The sequence below is a fragment of the Sinohyriopsis cumingii genome, chromosome 14, assembly GCF_028554795.1.
Source record: "Sinohyriopsis cumingii isolate HCF-2022 chromosome 14, ASM2855479v2, whole genome shotgun sequence".
Classification (NCBI taxonomy): Eukaryota; Metazoa; Mollusca; class Bivalvia; order Unionida; family Unionidae; genus Sinohyriopsis; species Sinohyriopsis cumingii.
The window spans coordinates 95531055-95547963 of record NC_142974.1 but is presented as its reverse complement, the minus strand read 5'-3'; the positions used below and the strand labels follow the sequence as shown (position 1 = coordinate 95547963).

The 16909-nt window shown below is 35.1% G+C and overlaps 1 protein-coding gene across 3 annotated transcripts in view; it reads right to left on the bottom strand.

The window, feature by feature from the left end:
- Positions 1-411: 411 nt before the first annotated feature.
- Positions 412-16909, bottom strand: part of LOC149784426 (DENN domain-containing protein 3-like) — a 432202-nt gene continuing 415704 nt past the window's right edge. For all 3 annotated transcript variants that reach the window (XM_089932491.1, XM_089932490.1, XM_089932494.1), the window contains one exon: positions 412-8397. In XM_089932491.1, the coding sequence (XP_089788617.1) occupies positions 8143-8397 (255 nt within the window). In that variant the 3' untranslated portion in view covers positions 412-8142. The remainder of the gene's footprint in view (positions 8398-16909) is intronic.

Below are 16909 nucleotides of genomic sequence, written 5' to 3'. Positions count from 1 at the left end.
TATTATTAGAAACAAATTTATATTTATTTGTACCACAGTTTACACATTTTCCTGTAAGTGCACAATTTTATTTTTGTTGTTGTTATTATTGCTGTTAATCCACTTGTGGAGGTGGATGCTCTGCATCGAATGCAATATAAATTCATATTGTTTATTATATTTGTACAACATGGATGTCATTGTTTTCTCAGCAACACAAAAGCATGAGCCAGTCAAACATATTTCAGCATTACCGAATTCCATCAGAATGATAATAATGGTCCATCTGGGTCTGGTAAAATGTAATTACTGCTTAATTTGATAATGAGATGGCTCAAGTGGGACAAGTTGTATTTAGTAGCTCCGTCAGTTGATGATAAGAGATGTTACAATGTACTTAAAGATTTTAATGAAAACACAAAATTGTTGGAGGAAGATGGTGATGACTTTATTAAGTTTATCACTGATATTAATGAAGCCCCATATGTAGATGACCTCGATGGATTTATTAATAATTTAGTAGTATATGATGACATAATGCTTGATAAACAATAAAATCCAGCAAAAATATTTTCTCGAGGCAGACATAAAAACACAGATGTGAGTTATGTTACTCAATGATATACTCAAATACCTAGAGTGATCAGAGATAACTACACTATTTTAGTTGTATTTAATGGAGTTGATACACATACTCTGCGAAATATTCATCAGACTTGGTCTAGTGGGGATATGGACATGATTAGATTAAAAAACTTCTTTTCATAAGCACAATCTACTTCACACAGATTTATAACAATAAATTGATATGATTCTCAATCGTGATATTGTATAGGTCTTGATAAAATAATTGGTTGAGAGATTTAATTACTCATACATTTATAGCAGCAGAGAGGGTACGCCCTCAATGAAACTTCCAGCCATAAACAAAACACACATACAAATTTAGAAAAACACGAACGACAAAGATAAAGTAACAAAATAAACTAACCCAATTAGAGAAACTCTTTGTAAGTTAGAGGCTTCAGTTTGACATTATTGCGCTTATATTTTTCGTTTTCTTCATATGAGTTTTTATTTCTTCAAAAATGACTTTCTAGCAAAAGATCTGTTGACTCCCTCTGCTGCTGAAGAAAAGAAATCCAAAGGAACAAAAGATGGATGGAAAAATGGATGGAATGATTAATATTTACAACATTTTATAACAAATCATTAGACTTATTTGCATTTACCATCAATAGCAATAATCCCATCTCGTAATTTTAAACCATGGTTGCACCTTGCCAAAAGTCACATTAACCCATGGTTGCACCATGTGAATAATCACATTAACCCATGGCTGAACCTTGTCAATTGCCACATTAACCCATGGCTGAACTTTGCCAATTGTCACATTAACCCACGGTTGCACCATGCCAACTGATTCATTAATTCATTGTTGAACCATGCCACTTGTACATTAAAATGTTGTTGACAGAGACTCAAGTATCAAATTAATAAAGATCTATTTGTGATAGACCAATGTTATTGCACTCACTAGCTAACTGGTAGTTTTTAAATCATGACCACTGACCTTAAACCCATGGTAATGGAGACCAAGTTATCAAACTCAATCAAGATATTAGAGGGCTATACTCATATGTCGTATGTACTCAAGTCCATGTGGACTTGTTCAAGTAATTATACTCACATGAAAACTCTAGTGCAAAATTCTATACCATAACAATTTATTTAAAAGAAAAATCACGGAGTCCTGCCAGTAGTTATCAATTTCATTCAAGATACTGAGAGATGCAAAGCTGGTCAAAAGCTACTTGTATCTGTAAAAGGAACATGCCAATAAAAGAAAAATGGGCAATGGCCATAGTAAAATTCCGGATAGCTTCAAGGCCAATAGATGAGGCTAATGAGATAAGAATAGAAACAGGTATTATTCAAAAACATGTATTGAACATAGTTATAAATTGATTAAAATCTTGTAAATATGTACAGGAATCAGTTATAACTGAAGACACAACTATTATGAAACATTAAACAAATATTACATACTAAAAATTAAAATGCACAAATTGAAAGCAGATAAAATTTACATGTTCTGCAAAAATAAAGTTATGAAAGTTACATACTAAAAATAAAATTGGATTTCTTCATTTAAAGTTTTGCAATTATCAACATCTTAAATAATTTGTGTAAATAAGAATATACAAATAACAAATTGAATAAATTTTCAAAAGAATTGAAGGCATGTAAATGTAAATGGTTCTAAAATCGCTCTGTCCCCTAGCTTTCACTTGTGTCCTTGTCTTCCCTATGGTGTCAAATGTATGATCAGCAACATAGTTCCTCCTTATGGCATCAATTAAATGTATTACTATATTACAGTATTACTCTCTGCATTAAAATAATGCTACAGCAAATTTTTAGATATTTTCTTGGATCATTATTATAGTGACTTTTTCAAAAATATTTCATTATATTATTTTATTGACCTGTGAAATACATTGGCTGACACCAAGTGGATGCCAGTGTCTATATCTCAGATGTACTTATTGAAACAAAAGCCTGTAATTGTTTTATTACTTCCATGCCATGATCTAAGCATATTGGCACACAAGCATGATAACTTTGTTATGCTGAGCAATCACTGTGATTAAACCAAGACATTTGTTGAGAGTATGTGACTTATTCAATCAATAAGAAATCAGAACTATTCTGTAAGTAATAAAAAAAACTTTTATGAACCAGCAAACCTGCTAACAGTTTCTCCATTTTGCATAGATCAATATGAACTTTATGTAATACTGAAAACAGTATAATGTGGTAAAGGTTATAAAGCCTATATCTGGCTTATATTTTGAACAAACACTTAATCTCAAGAAGTACATTTAACTACAAAAATATACCTGACTAAGAACACAATTTTCAATAATTATTTTACAAAATGTGATGTATTTACTGATGTCATTGTTCTTTGTGTACGAACTTTATAGAATTTTGAGTTGAATAGCATTTTTAATCAGCCTGTCAATAAGACTTGTGTATGAACTTTATAAAATTTTGAGTTGACTAGTGTTTTAATCAGCCTCTGTCAATAAGACTTGTGTGTGAACTTTATAAAATTTTGAGTTGACTAATGTTTTAATCAGCCTCTGTCAATAAGACTTGTGTGTGAACTTTATAGAATTTTGAGTTGACTAGTGTTTTAATCAGACTCTGTCAACAAGACTTGTGTATGAACTTTATAGAATCTTGAGTTGTCTAGTGTTTTAATCAGCCTCTGTCAATAAGACTTGTGTGTGAACTTTATAGAATTTTGAGCTGACTAGTGTTTTAATCAGCCTCTATCAATAAGAACTGTGTATGAACTTTATAGCTTTGAGTTGAATAGTGTGTTTGTACTTACCCTCTGTGAATTCCCAATATATGTAACACTGATATGTAATATTGTTCCCAATATCTGTAACACTGATATGTAATATTGTTCCCAATATCTGTAACACTGATATGTATGTAATATTGTTCCCAATATCTGTAACACTGATATGTATGTAATATTGTTCCCAATATCTGTAACACTGATATGTATGTAATGATGTTCCAAATATCTGTAACACTGATATGTATGTAATATTGTTCCCAATATCTGTAACACTGATATGTATGTAATGATGTTCCAAATATCTGTAACATTGATATGTATGTAATGATGTTCCAAATATCTGTAACACTGACAGTGATATGTATGTAATGATGTTCCAAATATCTGATACATTGATATGTATGTGATGATCTTCCAAATATCTGTAAAACTGATATTTATGTAATGATGTTCCTAATATCTGCAACACTGGTGCTTATGTAGTGATGTTCCAAATATCTGTAACACTGATATGTATGTAATGCTGTTCATAATATCTGTAACACTGATATTTATGTAATGATGTTCATAATATATGTAACACCGATATTTATGTAATGATGTTCATAATATCTGTAACACTGATATGTATGTAATGCTGTTCATAATATCTGTAACACTAATATTTATGTAATGATGTTCATAATATCTGTAACACTGATATTTATGTAATGATGTTCATAATATCTGTAACACTGATATGTATGTAATGATCTGTAACTTAATACTGCCATTGGCTCCTAAGACTGCAAATAGTTGTTAGGGAAACCAAATACTCTTTTCATGATTAAGATCTGAATGATAATATTGTATTTAAGTCATGACATTACTGTAAACAAGTCTGGGGTAAGACCATATACAAATCCTGTCATATTCCCAGACAGTATTCGGTGGTTTCTGAGTCACAAAAAGTGTGCTTTAATTCGGGGGTGGGGGGGTGGGGGTGGGGGCAATGCACCTGACCAAAGAGATGACATCAAATTGAGAATATGCTATCTTTTAACATGCGCCTATTTCAATCAAATATTGAGAATTCAAATCTGAATAACAGGAAATAACTTGTTTCCTTGAAAGCATTTAATACAGTTAGAAAGAGAATAAAATAGCTGGTAGACTTAGCATTGTCAGATATCATCACCATACACGGATGTTCAAATACTCACAATGTCACAAGCACATTGTCATTAAATAAAAACATACACCAAGTTTCTGCATTTAAAATCCATGGGATGCCAAAAATATATGCTGTACTCAATAATTTAGTTGCTGGGGGTGGGCAGTATTTTGCTTGCTGTATGTCAAATAATTACATGCTCCTCCTTGCTGTTGCAATTCACAAATAAAACCATGAGGTATGAAATTTGCAGATCATTGCTTTGCTTTCTGGATAGGTTATTTTTTCCAAAATTACGCTCAGAGTGGAATCATAACTTGAACACTATTCTGACAACTGAAATAAATTTAATCATGCTTTGCAAGTTTTATATAATGGAGTAAAATCCAACTTCAGTGAAACATTGCCACTGCTCACACACTTGCCAATAATCTTTAATACATAAGTCTTAAACATTCGCATTCAAAGCAATGTGTCATAACTTTTCTTCTTCAACACACATCTAGCATCTCTTGGATTTACCTATTACTCACAATGAATTGAATACCTCCACTTTGGGGACTTATGCAAATTAGGATGGTGGTCACCCCACCCCCCAGCAGTCTCCAAAGGACTTAACATATCCCCCAAGCTACTGTGAGCCAATTAAGTAATATATGAAATGGTAGGTGTTTATGCCTAACCACCTTTCCCTTTAACTGCATTTTTGACAATATGCAGTGTCAACTATCCTATGGATAGTTTTACATGGGCTCTGATTAGGTTGTTTACTGTTTATACATGCTACATTTTCAGGACATATATATTGCAGTGATGTTGTTTGTTTTTTTCTGAAGATCACGGACAATCGTGTGTTTTTAAAACATGACTCTGTGGATGGATGGGTTTGGGAGTTTTAAAAATATCACATTTTTACCTTGACACGTTATGGCAGGAATGCTATGTACTTCTTTAAACATCTTTATTATTCTAAACTTTCTATGATTTTAATTCTGTATTTGCACCTTAAAAAAGTACATGAAAATATTTCTTATTTACATATAACTAAACTGATAATTGGATGTTGGACACTGGATTTAATGATCATAACATATGCTCCTCAAAACTGACTTTCAATCAGCACAGCTAAAAATTATAATTACTATGATATTTTAAAATATTTCTTTACTGATTTTTAAACATTTGTAACAAGTCAACATATAATATATCTCACCGATTATGGGTAATGACCCCCAGCATTATTATCCATGGATGGGGTTCAGATTTCCATGGAAGTGGAAGTAGTGCAAATAAGTTCTAGGGGTTGGGGTTCAGACTTCCATGGAAGTGGAAGTAATGCAAATAAGTTCTAGGGGTTGGGGTTCAGATTTCCATGGAAGTGGAAGTAGTGCAAATAAGTTCTAGGGGTTGGGGCTCAGATTTCCATGGAAGTGGAAGTAATGCAAATAGGTTCTAGGGGTTGGGGCTCAGATTTCCATGGAAGTGGAAGTAATGCAAATAAGTTCTAGGGGTTGGGGCTCAGATTTCCATGGAAGTGGAAGTAATGCAAATAAGTTCTAGGGGTTGGGGTTCAGATTTCCATGGAAGTGGAAGTAGTGCAAATAAGTTCATGGGGTTGGGGTTCAGATTTCCATGGAAGTGGAAGTAATGCAAATAAGTTCTAGGGGTTGGGGCTCAGATTTCCATGAAAATAGTGCAAGTAGGCTATAGAGGTTGGGGCAAAAAACACGTCATAGAAGAATCTCATGTAAAAAGAAATGTTGGTCAGATTGCTGGATTCTAGTCTGCAGTCCAGTCTTACATTCTTTATATGAAATCTAGGTCTTGTCCCTATCCTTATAAGCAAATTGATCAAGTCTAGATATACACTACAGTTCATAATTTCAACATATAGTTTAATTATGTAAACTATCAAGTAGCTTCTTAAAAATGATGGATGATAAAATGGAAAAAGACAAGTCGTTCAGCACCTCAAATCCAGCTTTCTTAAAAATGCAGGAAGATTTCACACTAACTTTAGCTTTCCATGTAAAATGAATTACAGCTCATACATGTTCATCACATGAATAAATTACAGTAAAAGTCATTCTCTGAGAGGTTCACAAAAGCGTGTTACTGTATCAATCAGGTTAGCTGATGACTTCAAATAATTCAAATCAGCATACCCTTAAATGTATGTGTATTCTCTCAGTAATCAGAAATCCAACTACTAGACAGTACTAGTTATCTCATTTAAAAACATTGCAAGATATAATGAAACTAAGGGGAATGGTCAAACTATCTGCTATAATTTGTTTACTACAGTTAATATTTATCAAGCAGGGATTGATTTTATCAATCTTGCCCCATATCTGCAAACCTTGGAGAAATACAATTGCAATCCAGGTATACAAAAAACATAACCTGAACATAAAAATGTACTCTACATACTATATGTCATAATTAAAATAAATTATATTAAAAAATATATTTATTTTCCTTACTAACTTGGACCTGCAGATGATTTAAGTGCTATCAGAAAGTGTTAAAATCCAAATTGATTAACACCATAAATCAAGCACAAAATAATTTAAAGTTTAACTACAATACACACTTTATCTAGCATGGCTAACTTCCCAATGTGACTGATAATAAAATCTTGGAATGAGTATAATAAGGTCCTAAACTTAAAGCATTGTATTACACTGCTTATGTATCTTATTTGACATTTCTGAAACACCCTTACTTTGTACATTTTGTATCTCAAGTTTTAAAGTTAAACAAGCTCCACTACCATTTTTTAGCAATTAACAAAATGCATTTGAAAAAGGACAGTTTTTCTACTGATTCTATTTTGATCAAATGTATCTAAAAGTGTGATCAATACCCAGGCAAGTACAAAACCTAATTCACTGTGTAAAATCATAGTGAATATGCCAAAATAATAATGACTGGTAGGTATGCCGCTCCACTGGGGAGGGGGGAATATGAAGAGACCAGGCCAAGTCATTTATACAGCCACAATTTTCGCTAGGTCTCTCATTACTCCCTTGGACCTTGCTCCTGAGTCATAACTTAGAAACTATTCATAGCTCCACCCTCAAAGTAAATGTATAATACACTTATTTGGCATTCCAAGGGAGATTTACTTGTAGCAAGCAACAGGAAGGAGTTTACAGTGTGATCTGACTTATATGTAAGTATATATGGTACTTGTCCATCACAATGAACTTCAATAATACTTTTAAATCAGCTATAACCATGCAATGATCTTAGTTATAAAATATAGCCAAGACTCTCTATAATAACCACTGATTACACTATCTAACGTGGTCTCTTTAGGTTGTCTTTAGAGTAAAATATAATTATCTCATGTTAACAAATGGTAAAGTATTCTTTTAAACATGTATGGTCCTTTTTATAGATGGTAGTTGGCAAAATCATGTTTTCTGATTTATTTTCTCCCATTTTATTCATAATTTTTGTTTTTTTCATGGATGATTTAAATGTATATGAAAGTATGATCATGACATAATGTTTGATATCACAAATAGCTTGTTATGTCTGATCTCTGTGATTACTTTTACACTTAAAATGGATCATTCTACTATTAATATATCATTTTCAAAATTTGTCAATAATTTAAGAAATCTCAAGCTTGAAGACTTCCTGCTTGAGTTGGAAGACTTGCATCATGGTCAGGATAACTCTCAGAATCTGTGGTGTTGGTAGAAACACTCCAAAATGCTATTCTGCCATCTTTACTTCCTGCTCCACTAATGATATAGCGATCCTGTGCACTATAAATGACTCGTACTGTATCTTTGTGTGCTTGGAGTTCCCTGCAAGACTGCTTGGTTTCAACGTTGTAGATGCAGATTGTGCCAGCTTTGGTTCCAATCCATACCTGTAAATCAATAACCTCAATATTAAGAATATTTAAAGAGAAATTTAAAAAGTCTTATGAATTATAATACCTTAGGAGAACTACTACTACCTTGTAAATCTGGGCCTCATAGATTATAACCTTTTAGCTAAAAAGCTAAAAATTATCTGTCCACCTAGCTGGCAGTTAGTGATCTCTTCTTGAAACCAGGATTGGTGCCAAATCCTGTGAAATCATCAGTTACTACTGGAGTGGAGGGCACACTGTCAATATGTAACCACAAGGAGGCTAGGAGAGTGTATGTGTATTATGATTAGGTAGGTATTATAAAAATATATTTTACTAGAAAAAAATTTATCGATTACTTCTTTGAATATGTTACTCAGTCATAATACCTTAGTGAGAATTTGTAAGAGGTGTATGGAGATACCTATCATTACCCCAGAAAGATTATTTCCAGTCCCCAAAGGTATGTGAGACAGCTTCTAGATTGAGTGGAAAATAGACTCCAAAAGTTAGGGAACAGCTTTAAAAAGGAAAAATTTCACTCCCACAAATCCAGCAAAAGTCATGAAGCTGCATAACTATGAAACTGTCAAATGACCTGGGAAGGTAATCTTTTTGTGCCACAGCTATGGGTCACACCATATCAAGTTGAGCCTTTTAGGCTGAAAGATCTTTGAGATTAAGTCTGGAGAAGCGTACGTGGATCTCCATCTCCTGCCATGGATAATACCAGGTAGAGAACAGTTTTGGTCTTACACAAGGTTTGTGGTGGATGTACTAACTTTGTGAGCCAAGATTTATTTACATGAGGTTATTTTCAATATGCAGAATGCATAACTCAGTTTTTCCAGGATGAAAGTGTCTGTGTTGATATATTGTCATTTCTCTCTGTGAGGTCATGATGAAGTGTGATCTCACTTGTGACTTGGTTTTCCGTAAGTAACACTTTAGAAAGTGGGACCTGGGACCTGTAGATGACCTTGAGATGAAGTGTCCAGAGTAGACTGGAATTATTATCAATGTCTGAGTACTCAAGAATGATAGTCTGTTCTTGTCAATGAAAGCAGGACCATCATGAGTGATACTGACCCATGTTGGAACTGCATGTAGATGGGTCAAACAATAGGTCATATATATGCTGATTCTGCCTTCCATTCACCAATGCAGTGAGAAGGCAGGACTTAAATGAGAGGTGAACCAATGAAATTTTTGAGAGCAGTTCAAATAGTGTCTTGCTCAGCCAGGTTAGTACCCACAACGGATTCCACTTGGGCAAGGATCAAATGTCCTTGAATGTGTGTAATCCAAATGGACAGAAGAATGGATAGGTCTCTAGTTGTCCAATATCCTTTCATCCATGATAACAAATGGAATAATAGGTTTTAATTGTAATTGGTGACATTTCTCCAAGAGTCATAGGAAGTTAGCTATTGAGGTAATGGTGCCTGCAGTGGTATAACGTTTTTTGTACTCACAAATGAGAATATATTCCATTGCCTTCAAACATCTATAAAGTGGAGGGGCCATCTTACTTGAAGCATTTCTCCACCACTGGTTTTTTGTGAACTGTTTGTTCCTGAGATGTATTTTAATAAGATCCTGATATGCAGGTTCAGGAACTGTAGGATAGGATGAAACAACCTGCCATCATGGTTTTTTAAAGCAGGAAATATCTCAATTTCATGGTGATTTTATTGCAAGATGGAGGAGGTTGATCCAAGATTTCCCATTTGAGTGGAGTAATTAGGATCAGGAGACACTCTGATTCTATTGCTTCTTGTATCACATTCAGAACCTTGATATATATTGAGAAGAACTATATACCTTTGCCTGTAAACATATAAAGAGCACCAATTATCCAGGCCTTTGGATCTGGGACTAATGAGACATACTGGTATTTTGGCATCTATGTTGCCAATAGGTCCATAATAGGTCAATCCCATCAGGCACCTATTGCGTGAAAGCTGACTTGGGATGAAGAGACTATTCCATTTGTATCTGTTGGTTCTTGTGGGACAATGTGTCTGCCAATACATTAGACAGCTTAGGATATTACTGAATAAGGATGTGGATAACTTGACTGGAATACTGACTGTATATGTTGTGGAATGTATTCAAAAGAGGAAAATATTCACTACTGCATATCAAGCAAAAGTTATGAAACTTCATCCTTATGAACAGAAAGAATATAAAGGTCTGATGACTTCCTTCCACCATGCCATTTGAGACAAGTCATCAAAGTTTTAGGACTGAATGAGAACACTATTTCCATGCAGGTTCTCCTGCCACCAATAATACACTTTTGGAACAGTTTTCATCTCAGTAATGGTGATATGCAAATAATGATCCTGATGGGGCCACCCTCCAATGGTATCCTGAAATGATAAGAGACTTACCTCCAGCTTTGTCATTGTTTGCATCATACAGATCATTACTGGAGGTTGAACTTGCATAGGTATCCCCAACACAAGTTAGCGAGGTTTCCCTACCTTTGAGATGGAACCTTATATTGTGTAGATTGTGAATTTCAGTTCAATGGTCAAGATTTTGGCCTCTATTTGCACAACAGAATTATTGTAATGGATGCTCAAGAAGGCAACCTATGACTAATATTTCCACTGCTGCATTAGGCAAACACAGGTTAAGTAATTCTCCGTTGGATGGACTAATCCATATAGACAAGGAATCCACCATTGTGCTAATTCAATTCTCATTCTTGGGGGAGACATATTCTGTTTACATCAATGTTTAGTGCCAGACCTAGATGAATGAAACCTTGAAATGGTAAAAGGTTGGAGATGTCCTTGTTGACATGAAGACTGAGAATGAGAAGCATGATAGTAAGTGATATCATGTCTTGCTCCAAGATATAACAAACCCGCAGTAATCTGAGGACTTCCAAAAGTCATGCCTCTTGCAAGTCCACATGGACTTCTGAGAGTCATGCCTCTTGCAACTCCACAATGACTGCACAGACTCCCCAATGGGTGGCATTTAGAACCCACTGTTACATTCTATCATAAAGCCAAGACAGTAAATATAGCTGACTAAAAGTGTTTAGGTTGATGACAGGTGCTGAGTGCCACATTTGTAGAAGGAACTATGGACAAAGGAGGAGGTGCATCAAATGAGGTACTGAGTGCCCTGAAAACCATATGCTGGGTCCATATGTTGTCATGGCAAATCTTCCCCATTGGGCAGTGAAAGATCAGAGTCTTGCTCTAACTGGTATACAGTATGTGAAAAGGTGCATGTGAAAGTGATGTCATTTGAGATAGGAGGGGTCTCATGGACAGAAATGCTGGCAAAAACAATGGCCTTTCCTTTGTGTCTTTGCCACTTTAGTGTTGCAGAACTAGTTTTCAACAGTTGTAAATTCATTAGACTGGCATGTGCTCTAGGGGCATCCAAGCAATGTTTTGTTGATTGCCTTTCAAATCCCTCTAAAGTACTTTGAGGGATGGAAGAAATGCATCCTTCATGCCTTATTGTGAATTCTGTCAACCTGATCATTAAAGAGGAGATTAGATCATTATGGCTGTGGATTTTAAGAAAGGTTGAGAGAGAGAGCATTGCATAACATTCACCAGTCTTAAGTTCAAAGTTGCTGTTACAACCATGGTCATAGTATGTTGTGCCTGTATATTCAAGAAGTGATCCATTATATAAAATGGCTCCCATGCAAGTCCAGTGAGATTCAGGGTGGGAGAAGGTAAGCTGTGTTCTGCCTATTGAATGATCACAACAGATACTACTGTAACAGTAGAATCTATCATGAAAGACCAATCATTATGCCAGAATATAAATCTCTCCGAAGACAGGTGGTCTCTCAAAACAGGTCTTAACACTATATAATAAATAAATCTGTTGATCCTGGTCTCTCAAATCAGGTGGTCTCTCAAGACAGGTTTTACTGTAGATCTATCATTGATCTTATGGTCACACCATTATGAATCAACTGATGGGTATCTAAATAGAAAACTGGTGTTTGGGGCTTGTAAAACTGCTGACAATAATTTGAGGACAGACATCAATGAGAAAAAATGTCAGTAGACATTTGCAAGCAGCCCAGAATGTTAATAACTCTGTCAGACTGTGGAAGAAATTAAAAGTAGATTCTTCTTTAGTCAGTGATTACCTGACATCAGAACTATAGACCAGGCAGGTGTTGTAGAGGAACAAGAACAGAACTATGATGGGAGTGGACAGAAAATGTCTTCAGTCCAAAACTGTAAGGCTGAGTCTTCACATATCATAATTAAGATCTAATAACAAGGGAATATAAGAGCCAGTTTTCATTATTTTTGGATTAAGCTAGATGATGTCTCTTGCAATACCTGCAATGTAGTAGGAGAAGAATTTTAGGATGCTCATTATAATTGAAGCATGTTATGAGATAGATCCCTCTACTTCCCCCAAGTTGTTGCTAAGCAGGGGGTCCTTACAGGTGGCAAAGACTTAAGGACAAGTGAAAAGACATCTCTTGGAAACTGAGACACCAAGTTGGACATTGTATGTTGGAAGTATCTAGTGATACTATGTGGGTTAGATTGATCCATGAAAGTGCCTATATAAACTGAATGTCATCCACAGAAAGTGACAGGCAGCATTATGCCAGTTTGACCGATAAATGAGGGTGCCTCTATAAGACATCATCTGCAGGAAGTACCTTGCAGCACTCTGTGGTTGAGACTGATCCATGAAAGTGCCTATATAAACAGGACATCAGGAAGAGCCTTACAGCACTATGTGGGTTAGACTGCTGTATAACTGGTTCATGAAATGTATTCTTGGGTACTGTGGCACTAAGCTGGGCATGGTATGCAGGAAGTGCCATGCATGCTGGTCGTGGAACTGGATAAGTTCGTATTTCTGGTGGCTGAAAATGTATGATCAATTATGGTCATAGCCCATTGCAATCAAGTTATATGGCAGAGTCCAGTCATGAAGGAACACAGCCATCTTGGTTGGCATGACACTGTCCAGTTCTGAGGCTGAGATGGAGTACGTGATATTGATCCATGTAGCCTGTCCATAATTCTTGACATGTGAGATGGTAACTTAGTCTGCTGTTGTTCTCAATCTTGCTCCTCAGTCAATGATATGGTTTTTGTGTAGACTCTGGTCTCAACCATGGTCTAAATCTGTAAGACAAAATAGGACAATATATACAGGTGGAGTGTGGCATGCATCATGCTTTATGAATTTAGGAGTGTCTGTGTAGATTTACACATTATGACAAATATCTGTAAAAGGATGCATGTGGCCTGTAGAGGTGGAGAATTAGAGTGTCATTATTAATATTACAAAATTGGACACTAAATAATCAATTCATGGCATACATGCATGGACGCTGTGAGAAAACCATGGTTAGAAAACTTACCTAATACCTAACCAACATGGCTGAAGCTATACAGTAATACAAATGAACCTTATATAGTACACAAATTACCTGCACAAGTAAAAGGCACTGAACTGTCATTAATGATACTTATAAAGTGGATGCTATAATATCCATTGTGAGAGAATTTTACCTGTAGGTAAGGCCCAGTGATGATCTTTACAGGTAGAATCTGTAAAAACTTTACATACATCACTATGAAGTGGAAACTATGACAAGATAATCCGAAAACTTTACTGTTTCTGGATGTACCAAATGAGTTTTATGTATCCCACACCAGACCCGCACTTATTAATGTATAGTTCTCCTAAGATAATACTGTAAAGAAGAATCTTGTCATAAAACAATAATAAGCATCATATAACAACCATTCTCACTCAACTTTTCTTTTTTTTGTATACAAATATGACTAGATTATTTTACAGCATGGCTTAATAAGTTTCTTTATTCCTCATACTGAACTAAATATAAAATATGCACTGACACTGTTAAAGTAATCCATTATGGTGACATTTGTTATGGGAGAATTCAAATCTCTAATGTCAATGATAAAACTGCATTGAGCTCCAATAATTATCTACTACTAACAAACTTGTTGATATCAATGTAATGTGAATTTACTTATTTTCATGGGTGTCAGCTGGGGTGAAATGAGTAACTGATATATTGATGCATCAATATGTTTCCCAAATTGATACCCATATTGCTATAAGAGATGAAAAATCAATACATAATTTAATCTTCAGCAGTCATGAAGTCATATTAGCTTCTTTTGCCTTTTGTCCTTTAAGATGAAAACTTATATGAGACAGCTGTCACAGGCATATGCACTGATTTCTTTCAGACAGAAACTTTTTAAAAAAACTTGCCTTCTACAAATTAATGCAACTCACATGGTTTGAAATATGCTCCCTGCACAAACTCCATGCTAATTATTTCATCCCATCAGCATGTTCAGCCTCTGATAACATATATCAATGCAAGGATGAATTCCAGTCTTGTACCCGATGAATGATTAAATTACTTTACTGATAATTTTTACAGAAAACTTTTCTGTTGCTTTGTATCTTTGTCTATTTGGATTGAATTTGTGAAGGAGACACATCCAGTATGTCATGCAGTAAAATGTTACATTCAATTCTGATTGGCGGTTATCGTTTGTTCAAGTCCAGGATATGACACATGAGAAGCACTGAATCAAAACACAACCCAAACAGATACAAAGCAACATACAAACTTCATGCAAAAGTGACCATTAAATCATATGTGAAGTGTTTAAATCATACAAGGCAAACAAGTCTGGAATATCTCCTTTGATTTTAATTTGATATATAATTAATGAATGAGTAGCCAACAGGAAAAACAAAATTAGTGCAGAACTGTTGATGAATCAGATTCCAAACAGCATTATTTATAGTTGTCTTGTTAATTTCAGGAGTGGGTGTTATCAATAATTTCATCTTTCACTGACAAAAATGAGTGCTTGTTGCTGTAGCTGTTGTCTTGCATATGGAGAAAGTACAATGTGATGGGGGGCCCCGAGTGGCCGAGTGGTCTAAAGTGCTCTTCGTTACGGATCACTGCCATCTCACCTCTGTCTGCGGCGGTTCGAGTCTAAGATTCAGCCAATGCGGGTATGTGAGAAAGCTTGCCAGTAGCTTCTCGTGGGTCGGTGGTTCTTTCCGGGGTTTTCCCGGGTTCTTCCTCCACCATTAATACTGGCCGCCATGTATAGCCTATCGTGTGCTGAAAAATGGCGTTAAACCCCACAACAACAACAACAACAACAATGTGATGGATTTGGTTCATGGATCCCACATTTAGATATGTTCTAGATAAGATTTTCGTTGAAGAAGAAATTATGTTAATTCCTCTATCTTCATGCTATGACTAAAATACCTTCCCAATTTAACAGAAGATTTTTTTAAAGCATTCATGTAATGCAAAACAATGGGTGTGGTGACCAAAATGAGTTTTTCGTCTCATCAAAAGGAGCAGCCTGAATGGTCCTAAAAAGTAGAATTAAAATCACTGACAAATAGATAGTGCGTTTGTGAGTATTTTTAGTATCTTGTTAGGGATCAGAACAGAGGGTAAGTCTATGTCTATCTGTAATCTGGAGATACAACAAAGACGTCAAAACACCCTACCAATGACAGACATTTGAAAGATGGTAAGAGCATGAAAGTAACATATTTATTGATTATGTATCATACTGTGTATCATTAACTGTATCTGGGTGGCACACAAATACTGTTGCATCCCTAATTTCAATATTTGTGGTATTGCAAATGATGAGATCATTAATGGGTATAAATGGGGTATCTCTGCCAAAACCCTATTCTGAACTTGGATGACAGCATGATTCATACCCTGTCGGCCCTCCCCCCCCCCCCATGTTATCTGGCTATACATTTTCTAAGGTTATACTTGGAATTTTGACCTAAAACCTTGGACATCCAAGGTTTTTCCATGGTTTTCTGAGGAAAACCTAGGAAACCTTGGACAATGCTATATTTTGTCCAAGGTTTATAAGCAAACATCAGATATTATCTCGCACATTAAAAAAACTAGGAAGTACCTTGGACAAACCCTTGGATGTTTATTTTTGGCTCGGAAAAACCTCGGAAATAAGAACATAGTCATTTTTTAGCCTGGACACAGCTCAGAAATGTAGACTTATAAATTTTAGCTAGGAAATGGACTTGGTCTGTTTTAACAGTACACTAGGAGATTTCGCTATATTTATTCAGAGCAAATTTTTACAGTTTATTAAATTGAATCATGTCTGTCATTACAAAAACAACAAGTCTAGGAGTTGAATAAAAAAATTGACCTAATTAATGCTGATTGATTGATATGGGTTTTACAGTGTACCATCTCAGTTCAGGTAATATGGTGCCAAACAGGATCACATATCTTATTTACATGGAGATAGAAATATGAGATAAAAAACCAGAACCTATATACATGCTGCAATCCTCCAGTTAGAAAAATTCTTAGCATTCATACACTTTCAATCAGTTCATACAATCATCTTTGTGTAGCACACCAGTCCCAATTCTAATGCCCTGTAACCACACAGGACAACTGTAACAATGTATTTTCTAACAATTGAATCTAAAG